Genomic DNA, 19,954 nt, shown 5'->3' on the forward strand with positions numbered 1-19,954 from the left:
GGAGATGAAAAGTTCATCCCTTCCTTGATTTTCGATGTAGTAATTAAGGAAGAGAGCAATGACATTCCACAATGGTGCGTGATTGATACATTTAAAAGACCGCGTTAAGGCTCGATAAATGATTTGTACGTGTATGTCATAATTTTGCCTAATTGAAAGCTATCGCAGTGGAATAGCGGCACAGTGTACGTCAGAAAATTTTTATATTACTCCATAGCTATGGCAATCATTACATGCTGAAAATCCATAGTTATTATTGCATTTTGACAAACGTAAACACGGCTATTGTGAATCTTTCGACACGGATCCTCGAAAAGAATGAACGGAAAATTGGCGAATTGATTCATTTTTCTTGGATATCATTTTAAGTTATAAGGATACCTTTGATACTCCACAAGCTCAACTCCGTCAAAAGAAAAAATGGTTCCGATTTTTTATTTCTTAGGTACGAGATTAGACATGATTCACCGCGATAAATGCTTTTAAATGTGTTAATTAGGATTGTGATCCTCTCTCTCCAAATGTCTCTATCACATTTATTGACTCATATGCTATACGTAAAGAATGAGTGAAACATATGACGAATGAAATCCACAAGCTCAACTAATCGTAAACAAAGTGAACTGGTGTCGTGATAATAATTATTTAAATACTTCTTTACGTAATATGTGCGAGAGATCCTAGCTATTAGCGTTGAATTCGTCCAGGTTATCATCCGGCGCAACTTAAAACGTTCAGAATGTGTGATGAAATCGATTATTTCGTATGCAGATTGTGTCTAAGCAGTGGTGGAGCGTTTGTAAATATTTTCGACGAGAGTAATGAATCGGAATTTATGTTGCAAAAGACTATAGAGGATTTATTAAATGTCAAGGTAAGTTCAGCTGTGTGTGTGCCGTTCCATTTTAAAATTAATATTTGTTTTAGCTCTTCGGTTACGTCAATCGGTTTAGAGATTCCGTAGGATATTGGGATAAAGCATATTGATATTTTGTCAGTAGGTGTTATGAGCATTTTGTTGTTAACATTTGTGTCTAAAACATGTTATTTTAGGTTGTGGAGGATACGAGATATCCCTGGTTGGTATGTTCTACCTGTATGGAGAAGCTTACGGAATTCCGACTATTTAAACATCGCTGTGTCGAGTGTTTGTTTGTTTTCCACAATCGTATCCGAAAGGGATGCAATCCTGCAACGAATGACTGGACTTCTAATCGAGAGGAGGTCAGTTGTATTGATTAAATTGTACGATGTTTATAGTGGACCCTGTATTACGATGTAATGATATGTATTCCCTTTTATGAATGTTAGTTGCAAGCAATTTGACTACCGATGTCATAATTGTTATTTGTTTTTCCAATTCAGTGAATACCAAATGGCTCTTGTGCCAGAAATGTGTAAAACAATTTGGCCCGAAAGATTTGTTTCTCGTGATCCTGTTTTGGATTGCGCACATTATAACATTATTAAATTGTAATGTGTGTATCCTTTGCATTAGTGTCCTCGTGAGATCCGGAGAGAGTTTTGTGACGACATAATTATTATTGACTCAATCGACACGAGGGCTGTGGATGTGCAAGATGACATGATCGTTGTCAAACAGGAGATCGACGCTGCCAGTGGATGCTCAGCTTCTCCAGGAAGGGATATTGATTCATCAATTGTGCCATCAACGCAGGAAGCTGGCTGTCATCTGTCGGAAAATGAAGATTCAGGGAACTTGGTGAGTGCGCATATTCATGTCGTCAGCGTAATTAGCAATCCATTAGTTTTCCAAACCTTTGAGTAGTTCTGTTTGGTAATGTTGTCTGCCTTATTTGATTTTAATCCCTTTAAAGCCATTTCAAATCCCCCTTAGTGTGAGTGACTATATGCATTCAAAGCAGCAATGTGAATATATGGAACAAGTTATCCATAAATTTGTGTATCAGATGTCTGGGGCAACAATTACCGTATTTTCCCATAGATAACGCGCACGTAATGGATAACGCGCACCCGGAACTTTGTAGTTCTCTTTGAATTTGTATAGATACTCCCCGCCCAGGTATTCATAGTTATCTTGAACGTGTATAGAAGCCGTGCATCTGTATATACATATACATGAGCGTAAATATCATATATGCTCGTAAAAATTATATATATTTTGTGTACAAATACGTCTATATCCGTATAAGAGTACTAATAGATGGTAACAACCAATGAATGCATGGAATCATAATTGCCTGTGGATATAGCATCCGTAAACATTAGAGCCAGGTGATTGAATTTAACTGCAAACAACAGAAGGATAAAAAATAAACAATATTTACGAGCCAACACAATATGCCGCCTTGTTGATTTTACGCAATGATTCGTTATTTGAAACGAGACATAGGTTTGTGTACCCTTTTATTTGGTGTAGAAATTAACTTATATGCAAATCTAATGTTAGAACAATGAGAGAATGAATGAAATGGAATTTTCTTGTTGGTTTTTGCTTAATTTCGCTTTGTTAGTATCGGCGCTCAGTTGTTTTTAGACACCCTCCCAAGTTCTACGAAAGAGACGCCTAAATGGCGATTGTTTCAAACCATGAATTGGGTTACGCGTTTTTAATTTAGAATTTTCTCAAGAAAATTACCCAATGGAGAAGAAAATAGTATACATCAATGTTTAAGCTAGAATTCATCAATTTCGCGAAAGAAAAAGGGAATCGCGAGGCTGCCAGGATTAAATCCATGAATAAATCTTTTAAATCAAAGTTACGATCTATTTGGGAAAAGTGGATGATGTCTGGTTTGAAAGACTACACAGAATCGGAAAGGATTAAAAGAGTGTCTTTTGAAGAAATAAGCCGGTGGATCCTGGAATGTTTGGTAGGGTGTCCGAGTGACTTGTGTACAAAATGTATTTGAAAAAGCTTCAGGCAATATTTAAACGCCAGTGCTAGAAGACGAGGAAGAGTTAATTTCGGAGAGCGAACTCGTTGATTTGCCGAAAGAAATAATAAATGCACTTAATTCATTTAATTGTGATTCAGGTGACGAATTTCTTCTATTTAAGTGATCTACCTATCCTATTCATGCGTACGTGTACATAATACGACGTACTCTACGTGTACCTGAAGTACTACGAGTTAGAATAAAGAATTACTATGTATTAGAATGAATTAAGTGTATAAATTACGTGTTCTCTCATGGATTTATGAGGTAAAATAACTGTAACAGTACCAGATCTTATGAAATAGAAAGAAATTAGAAAAGCATGCTTCCTGACTTATTTATTATTATTATTACTTAATTATTGCGTACATAGGTATGCAAATGTTTTGATATTTTACAATTTTAAGTGAATTGTCATTTTTTCGATTATCTGAACATTTTTGTATAGATAACACGCACGTTATCGATGGGAAAAGTGCGGTAATTATTATTTTTAATTTTTTACATCAATTCTAAGGCATGATATGCTCTGTTGATTGTCGAAGAGTTTAGCGTAGTATTTTCCAGTAATTGTTTGACCAGTGGGAAGATAATATAACAGCAGAATCCCTTTCGCATCCAAGAAAACTGAAGCTATCACCTTTCTGTACGGCAGTATTGCATTCTAATTTTTTAAGTCAGAAAATGAATTCGTCTCCGTTAAGTAAATGAGATAATTATTGTTTTCATTATTTAATATCAATTGTAAAGCATTTTACAGTTTAATACCTCAAGGCGGTATAGGAATTGAAATGTTTCTGGGGCTTAATAGCGGTTTTTAATTTTTTTAAAATCTCTCTCTCTGCAGAATTGCTTAAAATATATTTTATCTATTTATAAATGTTCATTCTAAAATTAAAATAAAATTAAACTCATGTCGATTAGCTTATTCCATTTAGTGAAAACTTTTACTGAAGTAATTTTTCATGTTTTAAATTCTTCATTAGCCTTCACGTTTCGAACCTCTGTTCTAAAAGTTCAGTTTTGTGTGATATAATTTGAATTAATCCTCTAAACGTAGGCTTGCATTGCAGTTGGAGCATCAGTACACTGTAACCAGTCTTTTATTTCGTATGGAGGGCAACTGACATCTCTTTGAGGCCTGGACTTCTTCCCGGTCGGCCGTATCTTTTCAACAAAGTACCTCCAGACCAAAACTTCCTAACTTAAATTTGCACTATTACATCCAATACTCACTTTTCTCTCTCCGTCCAGGTGTCCTACTGAATTCTCTATATTATCTTTGCTCTAAATAAGCTTACACCTCTTGGAATCCATTACAAGGGTTATACAGGGTTCGTCTGGAAAATAAGTGTACTGAGCTCAGGAAAAAAATTTATTACACTTTTACATATCTTAAGCTAATATTCCTCAAAATAGGACCCTTGTGAGTCGATACACTTGTTCCAGCGGCGTTCCCATTCCTGGAACGCTTCCACGAAGGCATCATCGGAAACCTCTCGAAGACTCGTCGTCGACCTCTTCTCTGCCCTCCACGAACATCTTGTGCCACCAAAAGATCATGTTTCTGGACATGGCTGACTCCCCGTAAGCCTGGTTAATCATACCGACAGTTTCGGTAGACGATTTCCCAAGCTTTACCGCAAATTTGATGGAATAACGCTGCTCCAAAAACTTCGGCATAGCGTTCCGTGGCGTGGGTCGAGCGTGGAGGTTCGCGTTAACAGAGCTCCTCACTACACCACAGCTCAGAGCAGACTGCCTTTTTCAGCGTCGGTTGCCAACATACCCCCCTCCAATCGCAGCCCGTCAGAGCGGTGCTGGGCGCGCCTGGAGCGGTGCGCCCAGCCCAGGAGTCAGTACACTTATTTTCCGGACGAACCCTGTATACAAGGCTTCTTTACTTCTCTCTCTCAAGAAATAAATCTAACAACTGTGACTATAGACGGTGGTGAGGCCTATTGCCCTCACAACTGTTATGAAGAAACACAAAGAAAGAGTGATACATGAATGTTTGCTGAGAAATTATATAGGGAGATCATATCAAGGATTAAAGATGAACAGAACCTGAGGACAAAGGGAAGATGCAGAGAACTCGCTTATCTCCTAAACACAGACTTGATAGATTTATCTTCCTTATGGAGTACCTTCCCATATACAGGGTTCGTCCGGAAAATAAGTGTACTGATTTGATTGTCTTTTTTGACAAAAGGGGAGTCGTCCACTACGAATTTGTACCTGAAGGACAAACTGTAAATGCTGCATTTTACGTCCAAGTGCTCGACAGGCTTCGAAAACGAGTCGCCCGCGTCCGGCCAGCGATCAAAAACATCTGGCGGCTGCATCACGACAATGCGCCGTCTCACACCGCGCTTGTCGTTTCGGACTGCTTGGCCAAGCACGGCGTGGGAACGCTGGCGCACCCACCCTACAGCCCGGACTTGGCACCACCGGACTTCTTTCTGTTCCCGAAGATAAAGAGGAGTTTGAAAGGAACGCGATACCGGACTTTGGACGCCGTCAAAGAGGCCGTGACGACGTGTCTTCGAGAGGTTCCCGATGATACCTTCGCGGGAGCGTTCCAGGAATGGGAACGCCGCTGGAACAAGTGTATCAACTCACAAGGGTCCTATTTTGAGGGATATTAGCTTAAGATATGTAAAAGTGTAATAAATTTTTTTTCCTGAGCTCAGTTCACTTACTTTCCGGACGAACCCTGTATATAGAATACCACTGATGACATTCTGAATTTTTTCTCCATTTTATCAATACAAACCTGTTACCTCTGGGCTCCAATCTCCATCTATTGGCAGACGGATAACATCGCAAGGTCACTGAACATCAACACCAAAATTAATACACAACACACTTTGAGCTAATAAAACAAAAAGAGATTCTTTTATTACAAAAATTAACATCTCAAACAAAATATACATCTGCGTGAATATTTTTATATACATATGAATGCGTTCGATATCCACTGGGTAGGTAGACGACCCATCAAAGTGACAGTAGATATTGCAAATAAAAAAAACCTTTATGCAAAAAACAAATAACATTTATATAGAAAAATCTACGAGAAAACATATGAAAGCAATCATCTCATCCGTCAAGACTTGTTTGGGTTGAAATTCCAGTTACAATGCAGGTACACTGATGTTCCCAGACAATTCATTTTCCAAGACACTGTAAAATCAATCTCTGGCATCAATGCCATACTCATTTAAACAGCTCATCATTTCTTCCTTTGGATAAAAGACGATATGAATCCACACTTAAGCTTTCGCTGAAACTAAACGCATGCATAGTACGTTCATAGTATCATAAAACTTCTAAAAAGTTGATGAAATAACTATGAACTCTCACAGCTGTTTCGTTAATCAGCAGAGTTAAGACCAATAGCTAAGCCAAAACAGAACTATTTGGAATACTCATTATCTAAGAGGCCATGGACAACTATAGATATTAAAAAAATTAATGCCGCACCAGGAAAATATTCATCTACATCTACATAATACCCCGCAAGCCACCGCAAGGGCGTGTGGCGGGGGGTGTTAGGTCACCAACCGTAAAAAGGAAAAATACCACATGCAAAAAAAACAACACGGAAAATTACACCCACAGCAGCGCACCCACTCATGCAAAAATCCCTTCATCCAATACTCATGCAAACACATATACCGCAAAACAAGTAAAAAACTGCACCCCATGATGCAGCACGAAAGCCATCCTACAACACGGAAGCCAGGACACAACAAGCAAGAAATTGAAACACCACATGAAAATGCACCACGAAACACTCTACCCCCAAATTCAAAACCATGCCTCTCGGCTAAAACTGCCCCACTTAAACTTGCACTATCTCACATCCAATACTCAATTCTCTCTCTCCGTCTTAAACTTCAACTAAAATCTCTATTTCATCTTAACTCAAAAAAAACTTAGGGATTTCTTCACGGTTCTGCAATAGACAGCAGCAGTGATTTTGTAGGCAAAGTGTCCTTAACAAAATCTTTCCCAAACAATACTCTCTCTGGTAGAAAACGTCTCTTTACATTTACTCATTGTTTCAGTTGATTACAGTCATTGCATTCTTCTATAAGTCCTCTGGTACTCTTCAACTTTCGCAGTTATATTCGAGTGGTAGTAGTATTAGGGGAGGCGAATGAAATCTGAGGTCATTTGTGCCATAGGGGATGGACAGGAAAGGATGAAGGGTGGAGAGAGAAACCCGGTGTTGGCATTAGCCTACTCTAATAAGGAAAGGCACCAAGGGGTAACACAGTTTAACGTCCCATCCGACGGACACCGTACTCACTCAAAGTGCCCTCCACAAAGCACCTCAAGTAGGATTGAGTTACCCTAATGAAAGGAGAAACTTTGTAATTCCACATAGATTTATTCGACGGACGACCTAGGTTTCGACGTGGCACGTCATCATCAGGTACATTTTGTAAAGAAGACAGAGAATATATAGTCACACAAATTGGGGGGGGTGGGTTGGGGGGGGGGAAGGCGAGAAGAGAGACAACTCCCCGGTCTGAGGTGAGGGTTAGGGGGTGGAAGAGGGGAAAAAACCCGGGGGGGGGGGGGTTGGCCCGGAGATGGTTAAGGGGGTTGAGAGCAAGGGGCTAGAAGAAAGGAAAGGATTAGGAACTCCGTAAACTCAGGAAGGGGGAGGTGGTGAAGGGGACGCGTGGATCAGGAGGGAGAGGGGAAACCCAGAATATACGTAAAAACGCTGTATTAAGAGCCGGTAGGGGAGGAGGTAAGGTAGGTGGGGTGTCATTAGGTGTGGAAGGAAGGAAGGTCTAGAAGGGGGGAGTGGGAAGGGTACAAGATTTCGTTAACAATGGTAACCTTATTCTTAACACATTTCAAAATTTCAAATTGCTCTAGCGCGTCAAGCCTTTGTCCTTTCTTCTCAAAATGTAAGAACTCTGGCACAAAATCAGTGAGTTACCCTCACTGTAAAATATTCAACACCGCCAGGATTTGAACCCGGGCCCTCCGGGTGGGAAGCCAGTACGTTAGCCACCGCACCAATCCCGTTCCCTAATTATGTTCAAATTCACTTCTGAGTTTATATGGATCTAGGACATCTTCAAACAGATCAACTCCCAACTTCATGACACCATCTTTTGGTGTTTTCATCAGCCCACAACTGTTTGATGTACTCCTTTCTATGTCTCTTTTTAATTTCTATATGTACATTTCTATTTTCATCTCTGATGTTGTAGGATTTTTAAATACCATTAATGCTACATAATCCATTTGATGTTATACACAAGGCATCTTTACTTATCTTTCCCGAGAAGGAAATCTAACAACTGGGACTATAGACGGTGGTGAGGCCTTTTTGCCCCGCCAACTGTTATGACGAAATAAAAGAAAGAACGATACAGGAATAGTTCCAGGGAAATTAGATAGGGAGATCATATCAAGCAAAAAATACAAACAGAACCTGAGGTCAAAGCGTAGATGCAGAGATCTCGCTTATCTCATAACGATGGACTTGATAGATTTATCTTCCTTATAGATTGACTTTTCATTTAGCCAAAACAGTACAATTAGGAAGAACCATTATCAAAGAGCCCAGGAGCTGCCATAGATATTAAAATAATTCCATGGCACTGCAGGAAAAAAATTCAGAATCGCGAGACAGCAGAGCAGGACCTACGGCATACTTCGATCCACAAATTAGACCTACGGACTGTGCCACACCACGTACTGAGAACCGGGCAGAGGGTTTAAAATTCTTCTGGCAATTGCTGTTGGGACATTAGTTGTATGTTTTGTATGGATACGCTATATGTAGGTAATGTTTGTATTTGATTTTTCAGGACCGTTCGGGAGATGATGAATTTATTCCTTCGTTGAATGTGGATGTGGTAATCAAGGAAGAGTTTGATGTTGACGTGCCACAAGAGGAAGGAGGCCTGGGAAAGGAAGTGTCGGAGGTACAAGGTAAGGAAGGCTCTGGACTCTGCTGTGTTCTCAATATCGCTAAGTGGAAATCCCATTCTTCTCTCTCTCACTGTTTCCCCCTCGGTGAAATACAACTGCTTCTTTGTATGCCTCCAAAATATACAGGAAATGAAGTCTGAAGTGACCTATTTTGGTTGCTAAGTTGTAAATGCCGTCATACTGCCTGTCATTAACCCTAAATTCACGTTTGTGAATATTAATTGTGATATTAGGGCAGGTTCTTTGTCAGTCTGTGGGCATGGGGTTTTGTGGATATATATATATATATATATATATATATATATATATATATATATATATATATATATATATATATATATATATATATATATATTTATATATATATATATATTTATATATATATATAAATCCCTCCCCGGACTACAAACTTGAAGTGGTGGAAGGGCTTGTGCATTCCGATGACCCCTAGAGCTCTGCTGGTGGGAGTAATAATAATTTCTCCTGGTAGGGTCACCCATGCCAGATAGGTCGAAGGTTAGGAGCCAGACGAAAGGTAGTCCACGCAGCGTCTGTTCCTCAGTGAGGCGGCTGCAAAGGCCTCTGACCCCAGTGGGGTCACTGGCCAGTAAGTGATGGTGTCACGTTAAAAACACTACTGAGGAAAGCAACGGGAAACCACCTCAATTATCATTCCCAAGATTAACATAATGACACTGCAGAACATGTCTCAGATAGCTCAGGTGCGGGTGGGGAACGGGGAGTCCAGATGGGCAGATGAGGTGTAAGGCAGGGTTGCACAATAGGTCTTATCATCCTTCTTCAATGACCACGTTTCCATAGCCACACATAGCTACGCTCCATATCAAAGTTTTTATGAGTTTTTTCTTAACATCCTTACTCGATGTCCCCGTCATCAACTCCCTCCTCCTTGTGAAAGCCTCTTTGCCTTGCGAAACTCTTCTCCTTACGTCCCTACTACTCTGACCCTGTTGGTCCAAAACACTACCAAGATACGTAAACTGTTCTACCTGCTCTAGTTTTTGCCCTCTTATTTTAATGTTAAGCTTGGCCTTTTTCTTTCTGGAAATATAAACTATGTTTGAATTATGAAGTTAGGGTGAAAAGTAATGCACACACGCTTATACACCGCAAACAAAATGACCTTAAGAAGCACTCATGGTGGCACGTGGAAGTAACATTCCCCACAACAGCCTGGTGCAGGTTTGAGGTTGGTGCATTCATCCAGTGTAATTTTTCGAGAAGAACATGTATGGAGATGAATTATAGAGCTACCAAAAAATGATCCCCGTAAGCACTCCTTTTGGCACGTGGAAGTAACATTCCCCACTTCACAAATGTGTGGGTTTGAAGGCATTAAATTCATCCAGTGTAGTATTTTGAAGAAAGGAGGCATGGAGACGTTTTCTAGCACTACAAACAAAATGACCTTAAGAAGCACTCTTTTTGGCATATGGAAGTAACATTCCCCACAACACCCGTGCGGCGGTTTGCAATTGTTACATTCATCCAGTGTAGTATTTTGTGAAGAAGAAGTATGGAGATGTATTCTAGTACTGCAAAGAGCGACCTTTTGAAGCACTCTTTGTTGTATGTGGAAGTAACATTCCCCATAAAACCCTGGTGCAGGTTTGAGGGCATTACATTCATCCAGTGTAATAATTTGAGAAGCAAAAGTATGGAAATGTATTATAGTGCTATAAACCAAATGATCTTTAAAAGCACTCATGGTTTCACATGGAAGTAACATTCCCCAGAACACATAAGTGGGTTTAAGGGCGTTGCATTCATCCAGTGTAGTGTTCTAAGAAGAGGAAGTGTGGGAATGTATTCCAGTACTGCAAACAAAATAATCTTGAGGCACTCTTAGCACGTGGAAGTAACATTCCCCACAACATCCATGCACAGGTTTAAGGTTGTTACATTCATCCAGTGTAGTACTTTGAGAAGAGGAAGTGTGGAGATGTATTCTAGTTCCACAAACAAAATGACCTTCAGAATCACTCAAAGTGGCATGTGGAAGTAACATTCCACACAACATCCATGCACAGGTTAGTGATTGTTACATGTAGTACTAGAATACATGTCTATACTTCATTTTCTGAAAATACTAATCTGGATGAATGTAATGCTCTCAAACCCACATATGTGTGTAGAGGGGAATGTTACTTCCACGTGCCATTAAGAGTGCCTCTAAAGATCATTTTGTTTGCAGTACTAGAATACATCTCCACACTTTCTCTTCTCAACATACTACACCAGATGAATGTAACAACCTTAAACCTGCGTATGGATGTTGTGGGGTATGTTACTTCCACGTGCCTCTAAGAGTGCTTCTGAAGATCAGTATTGGTAGCATTTTGAGAAGAAGTATGGAGATGTATTCTAGCATTGCAAACTAAATGACCTTAAGAAGCACTCTTTGTGGCATGTGGAAGTAACATTCTGCATTACACCCTGTTGCAGGTTTTAGGTTGTTACATTCACCCAGTGTAGTATTTCGAGAAGCAAAAGTATGGAGATGAATTATAGAGCTACAAAAAAATGATCTTTGGAAGCACTTTGTGGCCCGTGGAAGTAACATTTCCCACAACACATATGTGGGTTTAGGGGTGTTGCATTCATCCAGTGTAGTATTGTGAGAAGAAGAAGTACTCTTGGTGGCACCTGGAAGTAACATTCCCAGCAATACCCATTTGCAGGTTTGCAATTTTTACATTTGTCAAGTGCAGTATTTTGAGGAGAAGACGTATGGAGATGTATTCTAGTGCTACAAACTTAATCATCTTGGGAAGCACTCTTGGTGTCAGGTGAAAGTAACATTCCACAGGACACACATGTAGGTTTAAGGGCATTGCATTAATCCAGTTTTGTATTTTGAAAAGATGAAGTATGGCGACATTCTAGTACTACAAAAAACGTCCTTCAGAAGCACTCTTTGTGGTATGTGGAAGTAACATTCCCAACAACACACATGCTTAGGTTTGAGGTTTTGACATTCATCCAGTGTAGTATTTTGAGATGAGGAAGTATGGAGATGTATTATAGTGCTACAAACTAAATCATCTTCGGAAGCTCTCTTGGTGTCATGTGGAAGTAACATTCCACAGGACATATGTAGGTTTAGGGTTGTTGCATTCATCCAGTATAGTATATTGAAAAGTGGAAGTATGGAGACATATTCTAGTACTACAAACCAAATGACCTTCGGAAGCACTCTTAGTAGTATGTGGAAGTAACATTCTGAACAACACGTATGCTCAGGTTTGAGGTTTTGTCATTCATCCAGTGTAGTATTTTGAGAAGAAGTATGGAAATGTATTATAGTGCTATAAACCAAATGACCTTAAGAAGCATTCTTTTTGGCAAATGGAAGTAACATTGCCCACAACACCCATGCGCAGGTTTTGAGGTTTTGACATTCATCCAGTGTAGAAATTTGAAAAGAAGTATGGAAATGTATTATAGTGCTACAAAGTAAATGATCTATGGAAGCACTCTTGGTGGCACGTGTAAGTAACATCCCCCATGACACACATGTAGGTTTGAGGTCATTACATTCATCCAGTGTAGTATATTCAGAAGAGAAATAATGTAGACATAATGTAGTACTGCAAACAAAATGACCTTAATAAGCACTCTTTGTGGCATGTGGATGTAACATTCCCTACAACAGCCTGGTGCAGGTTTGAGGTTGGTGCATTCATCCAGTGTAATGTTTTCAGAAGAACAGGTATGGAGATGTATTCTAGTACTACAAACAAAATGATCCCCGGAAGCACTCATTTTGGCACTTGGAAGTAACATTACCCACAACATCCATGCGCGGGTTTGCGATTGTTACATTCATCCAGTTTAGTATAATGAGAAGCGGAATTATGAAGATGTATTCTAGTACTGCAATTCAAATGACCTTCAGAAGCAGTCTTAGTGGAATGTGGAAGTAACATTCCCCACGACACACGTATGTAGGTTTGAGGGCGTGACATTTATCCAGTGTAGCATTTTGAGAGAAGGAAGTGTGGAGATGTATTCTAGTACTACAAACAAAGAGACCTTAAGAAGCACTCTTTGAGGCATATGGAAGTAACATTCCCCGCTACACATCTGTGGGTTTGATGGCATTATATTCATCTAGTGTAGTAGATGGAAAAGAGGAAGGATGTCGATGTATTCTATTACTGCAAACAAAATGACCTTCAAAAGCACTCTTGGTGGCACGTGGAAGTAACATTCCCCACAATACATGTGGGTTTAGGGGCGTTGCATTCATCCAGTGTAGTATTTTGAGAGCAGGAAGTGTGGAGAAGTATTCCAGTACTGCAAACAAAATTATCTTCGGAAGCACTCTTGGTGGCAGGTGGAAGGAACATTCGCACCACACACATGTGGGTTTGAAGGCAGTACATTCATCCAGTGTATTATTTTGAGAAGAGGAGGTGTGGAAATGTATTTTAGTGCTATAAACCAAATGATATTCAGAGGCACTCTTTGTGGCATGTGGAAGTAAAATTCCCCGAAACACCCATGCACAGGTTGCCAATTGTTACATTCATCAAGCGTAGTATTTTGAGAAGAAGACATATGGAGATGTATTCTAGTGCTGCAAACTAAATGATTTTCGGAAGCACTCTGGGTGGCACGTGGAAGTAACATTCCCTACAACATCCATGCGCAGGTTTGTGGTTGTTACATTCATCCAATTTATTTTGAGATGCCCAAGTGTGGAGATGTGTTCTAGTGCATGTTAAATAGCATACTGTTATTGAATTTTTCACTGCTGAATTAGTGGCTCCTACTGAGACTCAATTGTTGTTTGAAGTCTTTTTATGGTGTTGATGCTGTTGATAGGTCTACTGTAAACCAACGGGTAGTAAAATTTCATGGTTGTGAACCTGGAAAAGGCAATAATTGTTGCTGAAATGTCTTTTGACTGTTTTTTGGGGTGCTCACTGAGTTTACGTGACTGATTTTCTGGATTGAGGGACAATGGGAAATTCTTCTTAGTATGTAAAGACTCTAAAACACCTCCGATATCAAGTTTGCCTTGTTAAAGGCAGCCTGGCTGGCAAATAGTCTTTCAAAATGACAACACTCGTCTATACCCCTTGAGTGCAACTGGGGAGGCTTCGTAAAATCTGAAGTTTGAACTGATTTCACGCCATCCTTATTCCCGTGATCTTATAGCTTGCAAGTTATATTTTTTCCTCAACTCAAAAGGCACTCAAAGGATAATAATCATTACACCCCGGAAGGCAGCTGTCAAGTCTTGGATTTGAGTAAAGTCTGGAGAGTTTTTCAGTGACGGAATGAGAAAACTTGTTACCCGTTGGGAGAGATATATGTTAGCCTTAACAACGGTGACTGTGTTGAAAAATTAATATATGATTCTGAAACATGTGTGCATTAGTTTTCAGCCTACCTTAGTATCTTTAAATTATGTTGATTCTCATTCCATACCTATCAAATATTAATATTCAACTAACTTTAGCTATGCTTGTAACCCCTCGGCTGACTGCCTTACTAAAATTTTGCCTGGTAGCCAAGTCATCAGCAAACCTGACTGATTTTATGTATTTCCCGCTGACTTTCTCTCTTATTCCCAGTCCTTCCCATGCCTCTGTAATCATTTATCCTTTCCATCACATATATGTACGTTGAACATCATAGAATATAAAGGACACCCACTGCCTTACTCCTTACACTGCCCATTCAGACTCTTATGTTCCCAACACGCACCTGATATCAGTCTGAGACATGCACAGGTTGTGGATTAGTCTCTTGTCCCAATAATCAACTCTTATTTTTTGCAATATATTTGCCAGTTCTTTCCAGTCCATTCTATTAAATGTCTTTTCAAATTCTTCAAAACAGGCAAACGCATCTTAATTATATTTTACAGGATGATTAATTGCTCGTTAATTAAGGGTTTGTCCGGAAAATAAGTGTACTGACTCCTGGGCTGGGCGCGCCACTCCAGGCATGCCCAGCACCGCTCTGACGGGCTGCGATTGGAGGGGGGTATGTTGGCAAGCGACGCTGAAAAAGGCAGTCGGCTCTGAGCTGTGGTGTAGTGAGGAGCTCTGCTAATGCAAACCTCCACGCTTGACTCACGTCACGGAACGCGATGCCGAAGTTTTTGGAGCAGCGTTATTCCATCAAATTTGCAGTAAAGCTTGAGAAATCGTCTACCAAAACTGTCGGTATGATTAACCAGGCTTACGGGGAGTCAGCCATGTCCAGAAACATGATCTTTCGGTGGCACAAGATGTTCGTGGAGGGCAGAGAAGAGGTCGACGACGAGTCTTCGAGAGGTTCCCGATGATGCCTTCGCGGGAGCGTTTCAGGAATGGGAACACCGCTGGAACAAGTGTATCGACTCACAAGGGTTTTATTTTGAGCAATATTAGCTTAAGATATGTAAAAGTGTAATAAATTTTTTTTCCTGAGCTCAGTACACTTATTTTCCGGACGAACCCTGTATATTCCTTGTTTGATTAGTGATCTCATTACTGCAATGGCATCACGAGTACCCTCCCCTTCCTGGACTCTACTTATCATACGATTAGCAATTAATCATCCTTTAAATTCCTTGTTTGATTAGTGATCTCATTACTGCAATGGCATCACAAGTACCCCTCCCCTTTCTGGACTCTATTTATCATACGATGAGCAATTAATCATTTGCCCTGCTTGCCATCCTCTTGTTGATGATGCAGAGAACCACTCAGGCTGTGAATATGGAATCAAACTTATTTTTCTGTAGTCTTTACATGGTGTAACTTTTACCTTTCTCTGAATAGGAACTAGCATATCTGATGAAGTGTTTTGTCTGAATTCTTCTCTCATAAATGCTAGCAATCGGTCCATATAGCCCACATTTACCTAAACCTTTTAGTAGTCCCATAGGAATATTGTCTACCCCCAAGTCTTGTTTGATTTCATCTCCCTTAATGCCCTTTCTATCTCATCTTTGAGTATGCCTGGACCTAAGCGAACTCCTTCTACGGCATGCTCTCTTTCTATGTCTAACCTTGTAGGCCTAAGTTCATTAATATTTGAGTTCTTCTATGTATTCATTGTATCTCTTAGTGGTCTTTTTGTTTCAACTATTATCATACCAGACTTATGTCTAAGTTATAATGCAGATCATCCCTTCGTATTTCCAAAAAGTATTTTACCCTTCTTGTACAGCACATCAATTCACCCTCTCTCTGCAGCCTTTCCATATCCTCACACTGCGTCTTCTATCATCCTTTTTTAATTTATTTATTGTTGCTCTGAAATTATTTACCTCTTTGTACGAGGACAATTCAGAAAGTAAGGTCTCATATTTTTTTTGTGAAAAATCAAATTTATTCTCTCATCTTTGTGTATATCTTATGGAAAGGTTGAGAATTTAGCTATTTTTCTACATAGTCGCCTTGAAGATCAAATCACTTTTTGCATCCTTGTAAGTAGCTTTTTAATACTGGCATCTAAAAGTGTGTGTATATGTGTACATCGGATGTGTGTGTGTAAAAATAAGTCTATGTTTGGATTTTTTCAAATTTCATTACATAAAATGCATTGCCATTTTTTTGAACATTTGAACATTGTTGTATAGATAGGGCACGGGATATCGATGGGAAAATATGATAATAAAGTCTTTTTCCTCTGCATCTTCTGTCCTGTTGTCGGTTTGCTTTTGCTTGGGTTTCTTGAGATGACAACCGCGGCGGCCTTATCACTCCCACTGACACCATCACTCAATGGCCACACCACTGGGGTCGGACTCTTTTGTGGCCAACTCGCTGAAGAACGGACGTTTCCTTCACGTGGTCATTCCTTGTGCCTAAACTGTGATCCCCGACCTCATCGCCATCTCTTCCTTCACTCCTATAACTATGAAATGTTTGCCTCTATGAACACTGTTCATCTTAGGACTTACACATTGCGTTGTACAACTCTTTCAGATGGTGCCAAAGGACAAGATGGTGCAGAGAAGGATGGTGCGGGGAATTTGCTGCACAGGTGTAAAATTTGCAAACAGGGATTTACACAAGAGGACATTTTGAAAGCTCATGTTTTGCGTGTACATGTTAAGAAGGGAAGGAAACTCAGAACTGGTGTTAGGTCTGAGGGGTACAAGGAAGAAAGTGATTCCGATGGACGTGTAGCATCGATAATTGCAAGGGGAAAGAAGTATAAATGTGAGATTTGTTTGGGAAAATTTGCACAAAAGCGGAACCTTACAAGGCATATGTTGCTCCATACCGGGGAAAGACCATACAAGTGTAAAGTGTGTTCAAAAGATTTTATGAGCAATAGAGATCTCAACCGGCATGTTTTGCTTCATACCGGAGAAAGACCGTTCATGTGTGAGGTGTGCTTCAAAGATTACTTGAGCCAAGGTGATTTGAACAGGCATATGCTGACACATACTGGTGAAAAACCTCATAAATGTGATGTGTGCGCAAGGGGATTCACGCAGAAACAACAACTCAAAGATCATTTGCGTATACACACCGGGATTAAAGCTTACAAATGTGAAACTTGTTTGAAGGCTTTCACGTTGAAACAACAACTCAAGGATCACTTGCGTATACACACTGGTGAAAAACCTCACAAATGTCAGACGTGTTCCAGGGCTTTCACGCTCAAGCAACAGCTTAAGAAGCATATGTCTATACATTTGCGCAATGGGGAGAAGCCGTTTGTGTGTGAGATATGTTCCAGGGCATACATTCGTAAGGAAGATCTCAAGAAACACACTTTGAAGCATACGAGGTACATTCAATAAGTACGTGAACTGATGCCATTTAAACTTTATTTTACAAAATTTAGGGTCTACACATTAACGATTTTGTCCCATTATTCAAAGTACTCTCCATTCGAATGACTATGCCTTCTAATTCTAATCTTTTTCTTATTTTAATTCACTGTTTAATAAAGCACGCTTAGAAGTCCTCTTGGCAGTGAGGATTTTTAAATTACTCCTCCTCTTTTGCTTTATTATGTCTTCCAAATCTTCCCAGTGATATGTCCCCTCATTACATTTTATTACATTTTAATTGGGAATAGGAAAAAGTCTGTGATTGTTCTGTCTTTCTCATGGTAATAATCAATTAACAGTATCCCATTCGTATCCCAAAATACACTAGTCATGACCTTTTGGGCAGATACGTTTCGGCTTTGATTTCTTTGGCACTGAACCACTGGTTTCCACCAACTGCTTTAACTGTTATTTCATTTGTGGCATGTAGTGGTGGCCTGGTGTTTCATACATGGTGACATATAGTTGCACAAATCGGTCGGTTCACTCTGGAATAGGTCTAAACATTTCTGTGAGAATCATTTCCACATTTGCTATTGATCAGCATTCAGCAAATGCAGCACCCATCTTTCACAGACCTTTCATATCCCTAATTACAGGGTGGCACCCAAAAGTGGTAGGATTGATTTTCTCTGGCGCGAACGGAGCGGTGGAAGGGGGTCTTCCTGGCAGGGTAAGGTGGAGGGGGCTCTTAGCAACAGACCAACACCAACCTCAGTCGCTTGCGGGCTGTTGTTGATTGAGGACAGCGTTTTTAGTGAAGCAAGTTTTTTTATCCGCATTGAAAAACAAAATGAATCTGAATTTAGAGCAACGTTATTCCGTGAAGTTTTGTGCGAAACTCGGGAAGACGGCAACTGAGACCCTCGATATGATCAAGCAGGCTTATGGGGACACTGCCTCAAGCCGTTCCACAGTATTTGAGTGGCACAAGTTGCTTAAAGAGGGTAGGGAGCTCGTTGAAGACAACCATCGCTCTGGACGGCCGTCAACGGCAAGAACCGACACGAATGTGGACAGAGTGAGGACACTGCTGAAGACACAGACTGGCGCTTAACGTGCAGGTGCTCATCTGCCTTCAAGAACGCATGAAAAGAGTCCGACTGGCCATTGCAAACTGCTGGGTGCTTCATCATGACAACGTGCCGTGCCATGGCATGCTCGTCGTCGGACAGCTCCTGGCCAAATATGATGTTGCCACGTTGCCGCACCCACCCTATTCTCCCGATCTGGCACCACCGGACTTCTTCTTCTTCCCCCTGATAAAAAGACAGCTCAAGGGACGACGTTTTGACTCGATAAAGTTCGTTCAAGGCTTCGACGAGGGTCATCAACGGCATCCCCAAAGAAAATTTCCAGCGGGCGTACAGGAAATGGGAGCAACGTTATACTAAGTGTGTAGCAGCTCAAGGAGCATACTTTGAAGATTATTAAGTCGATGTAGGTATATCATCAAGAAAATTCTTGTAAAAAAATCAGTCCTACCACTTTTGGGTGTTACCCTGTATTTGTGCTAGATGTTTCCAGCCCTGCCTTCTGATATCCACATGGCTTAAGCTATCTAATTCATCTTCACTTATCCATTGTCCAATATGTTATTGTGCACCTTTTTGATGGTTTCCGGTGTGGTTTTAATTTTTGGTCATCTTTATTACTGCTATTAGTACTATTCACCTATGATTGTAGTGCTTTATCAATGTAGTAATCAATCGACAGGATCCCTTTTGTATCTCAAAACACACAGGCCATGACCTTCCCAGGAGATATGATATGACAGTAAGGAGGAAAACTTATAAGTTTGTTCTAATTTTTATTATTTATTTTGCCTTCTTATGGTGTATGATGCAGGTATTTGCAGGTTACTGTTTCTTCAACACACCCAAGTGATCTAGTGTGGGTTCCCTATCCTTCCTGCTTACTTGTAACTTTGTTTCATTCCCCAACCCCATGTACAACCTAGTGTCCATCAAGTTTACGGTCTCGGCTATCCTGTTTTCGATGAGCTTAATTGTGATAATATTATGTACCAAAATAAACGATGGTAGGAAGGAAAGGTTCTTGGCTTGACATTATGAAAGACTAAGATTTTCAGTTGAAAAATGATTTTATTTGTCCATATAATCTCCCTTGAATTCAAAACACACTTGGTCCAGTGTTTCTCCAACATCAATATTCCTTCCCGGAAGTGATAGGCTGTGAAAATATCCAACAAAGGCCATCTCAACTACTTCGTTGGACACAAAGCACTTCA

General features: G+C 40.2%; 1 protein-coding gene across 1 annotated transcript; it reads left to right on the forward strand.

The window, feature by feature from the left end:
- The first annotated feature begins 622 nt into the window (after positions 1-622).
- LOC139693236 (zinc finger protein 121-like) lies at positions 623-17,822 on the forward strand. The gene is made up of 5 exons (XM_071591342.1): positions 623-874; positions 1,054-1,224; positions 1,499-1,723; positions 8,765-8,888; positions 16,844-17,822. The coding sequence occupies exons 1-5, from the start codon at positions 740-742 to the stop codon at positions 17,668-17,670; spliced, it is 1,482 nt and encodes a 493-aa protein (XP_071447443.1). The 5' UTR covers positions 623-739; the 3' UTR covers positions 17,671-17,822.
- The last annotated feature ends 2,132 nt before the right edge of the window (positions 17,823-19,954 follow it).

The sequence above is a fragment of the Hetaerina americana genome, unplaced genomic scaffold, assembly GCF_022747635.1.
Source record: "Hetaerina americana unplaced genomic scaffold, ioHetAmer1.1.p SCAF_45, whole genome shotgun sequence".
Taxonomy (NCBI): Eukaryota; Metazoa; Arthropoda; class Insecta; order Odonata; family Calopterygidae; genus Hetaerina; species Hetaerina americana.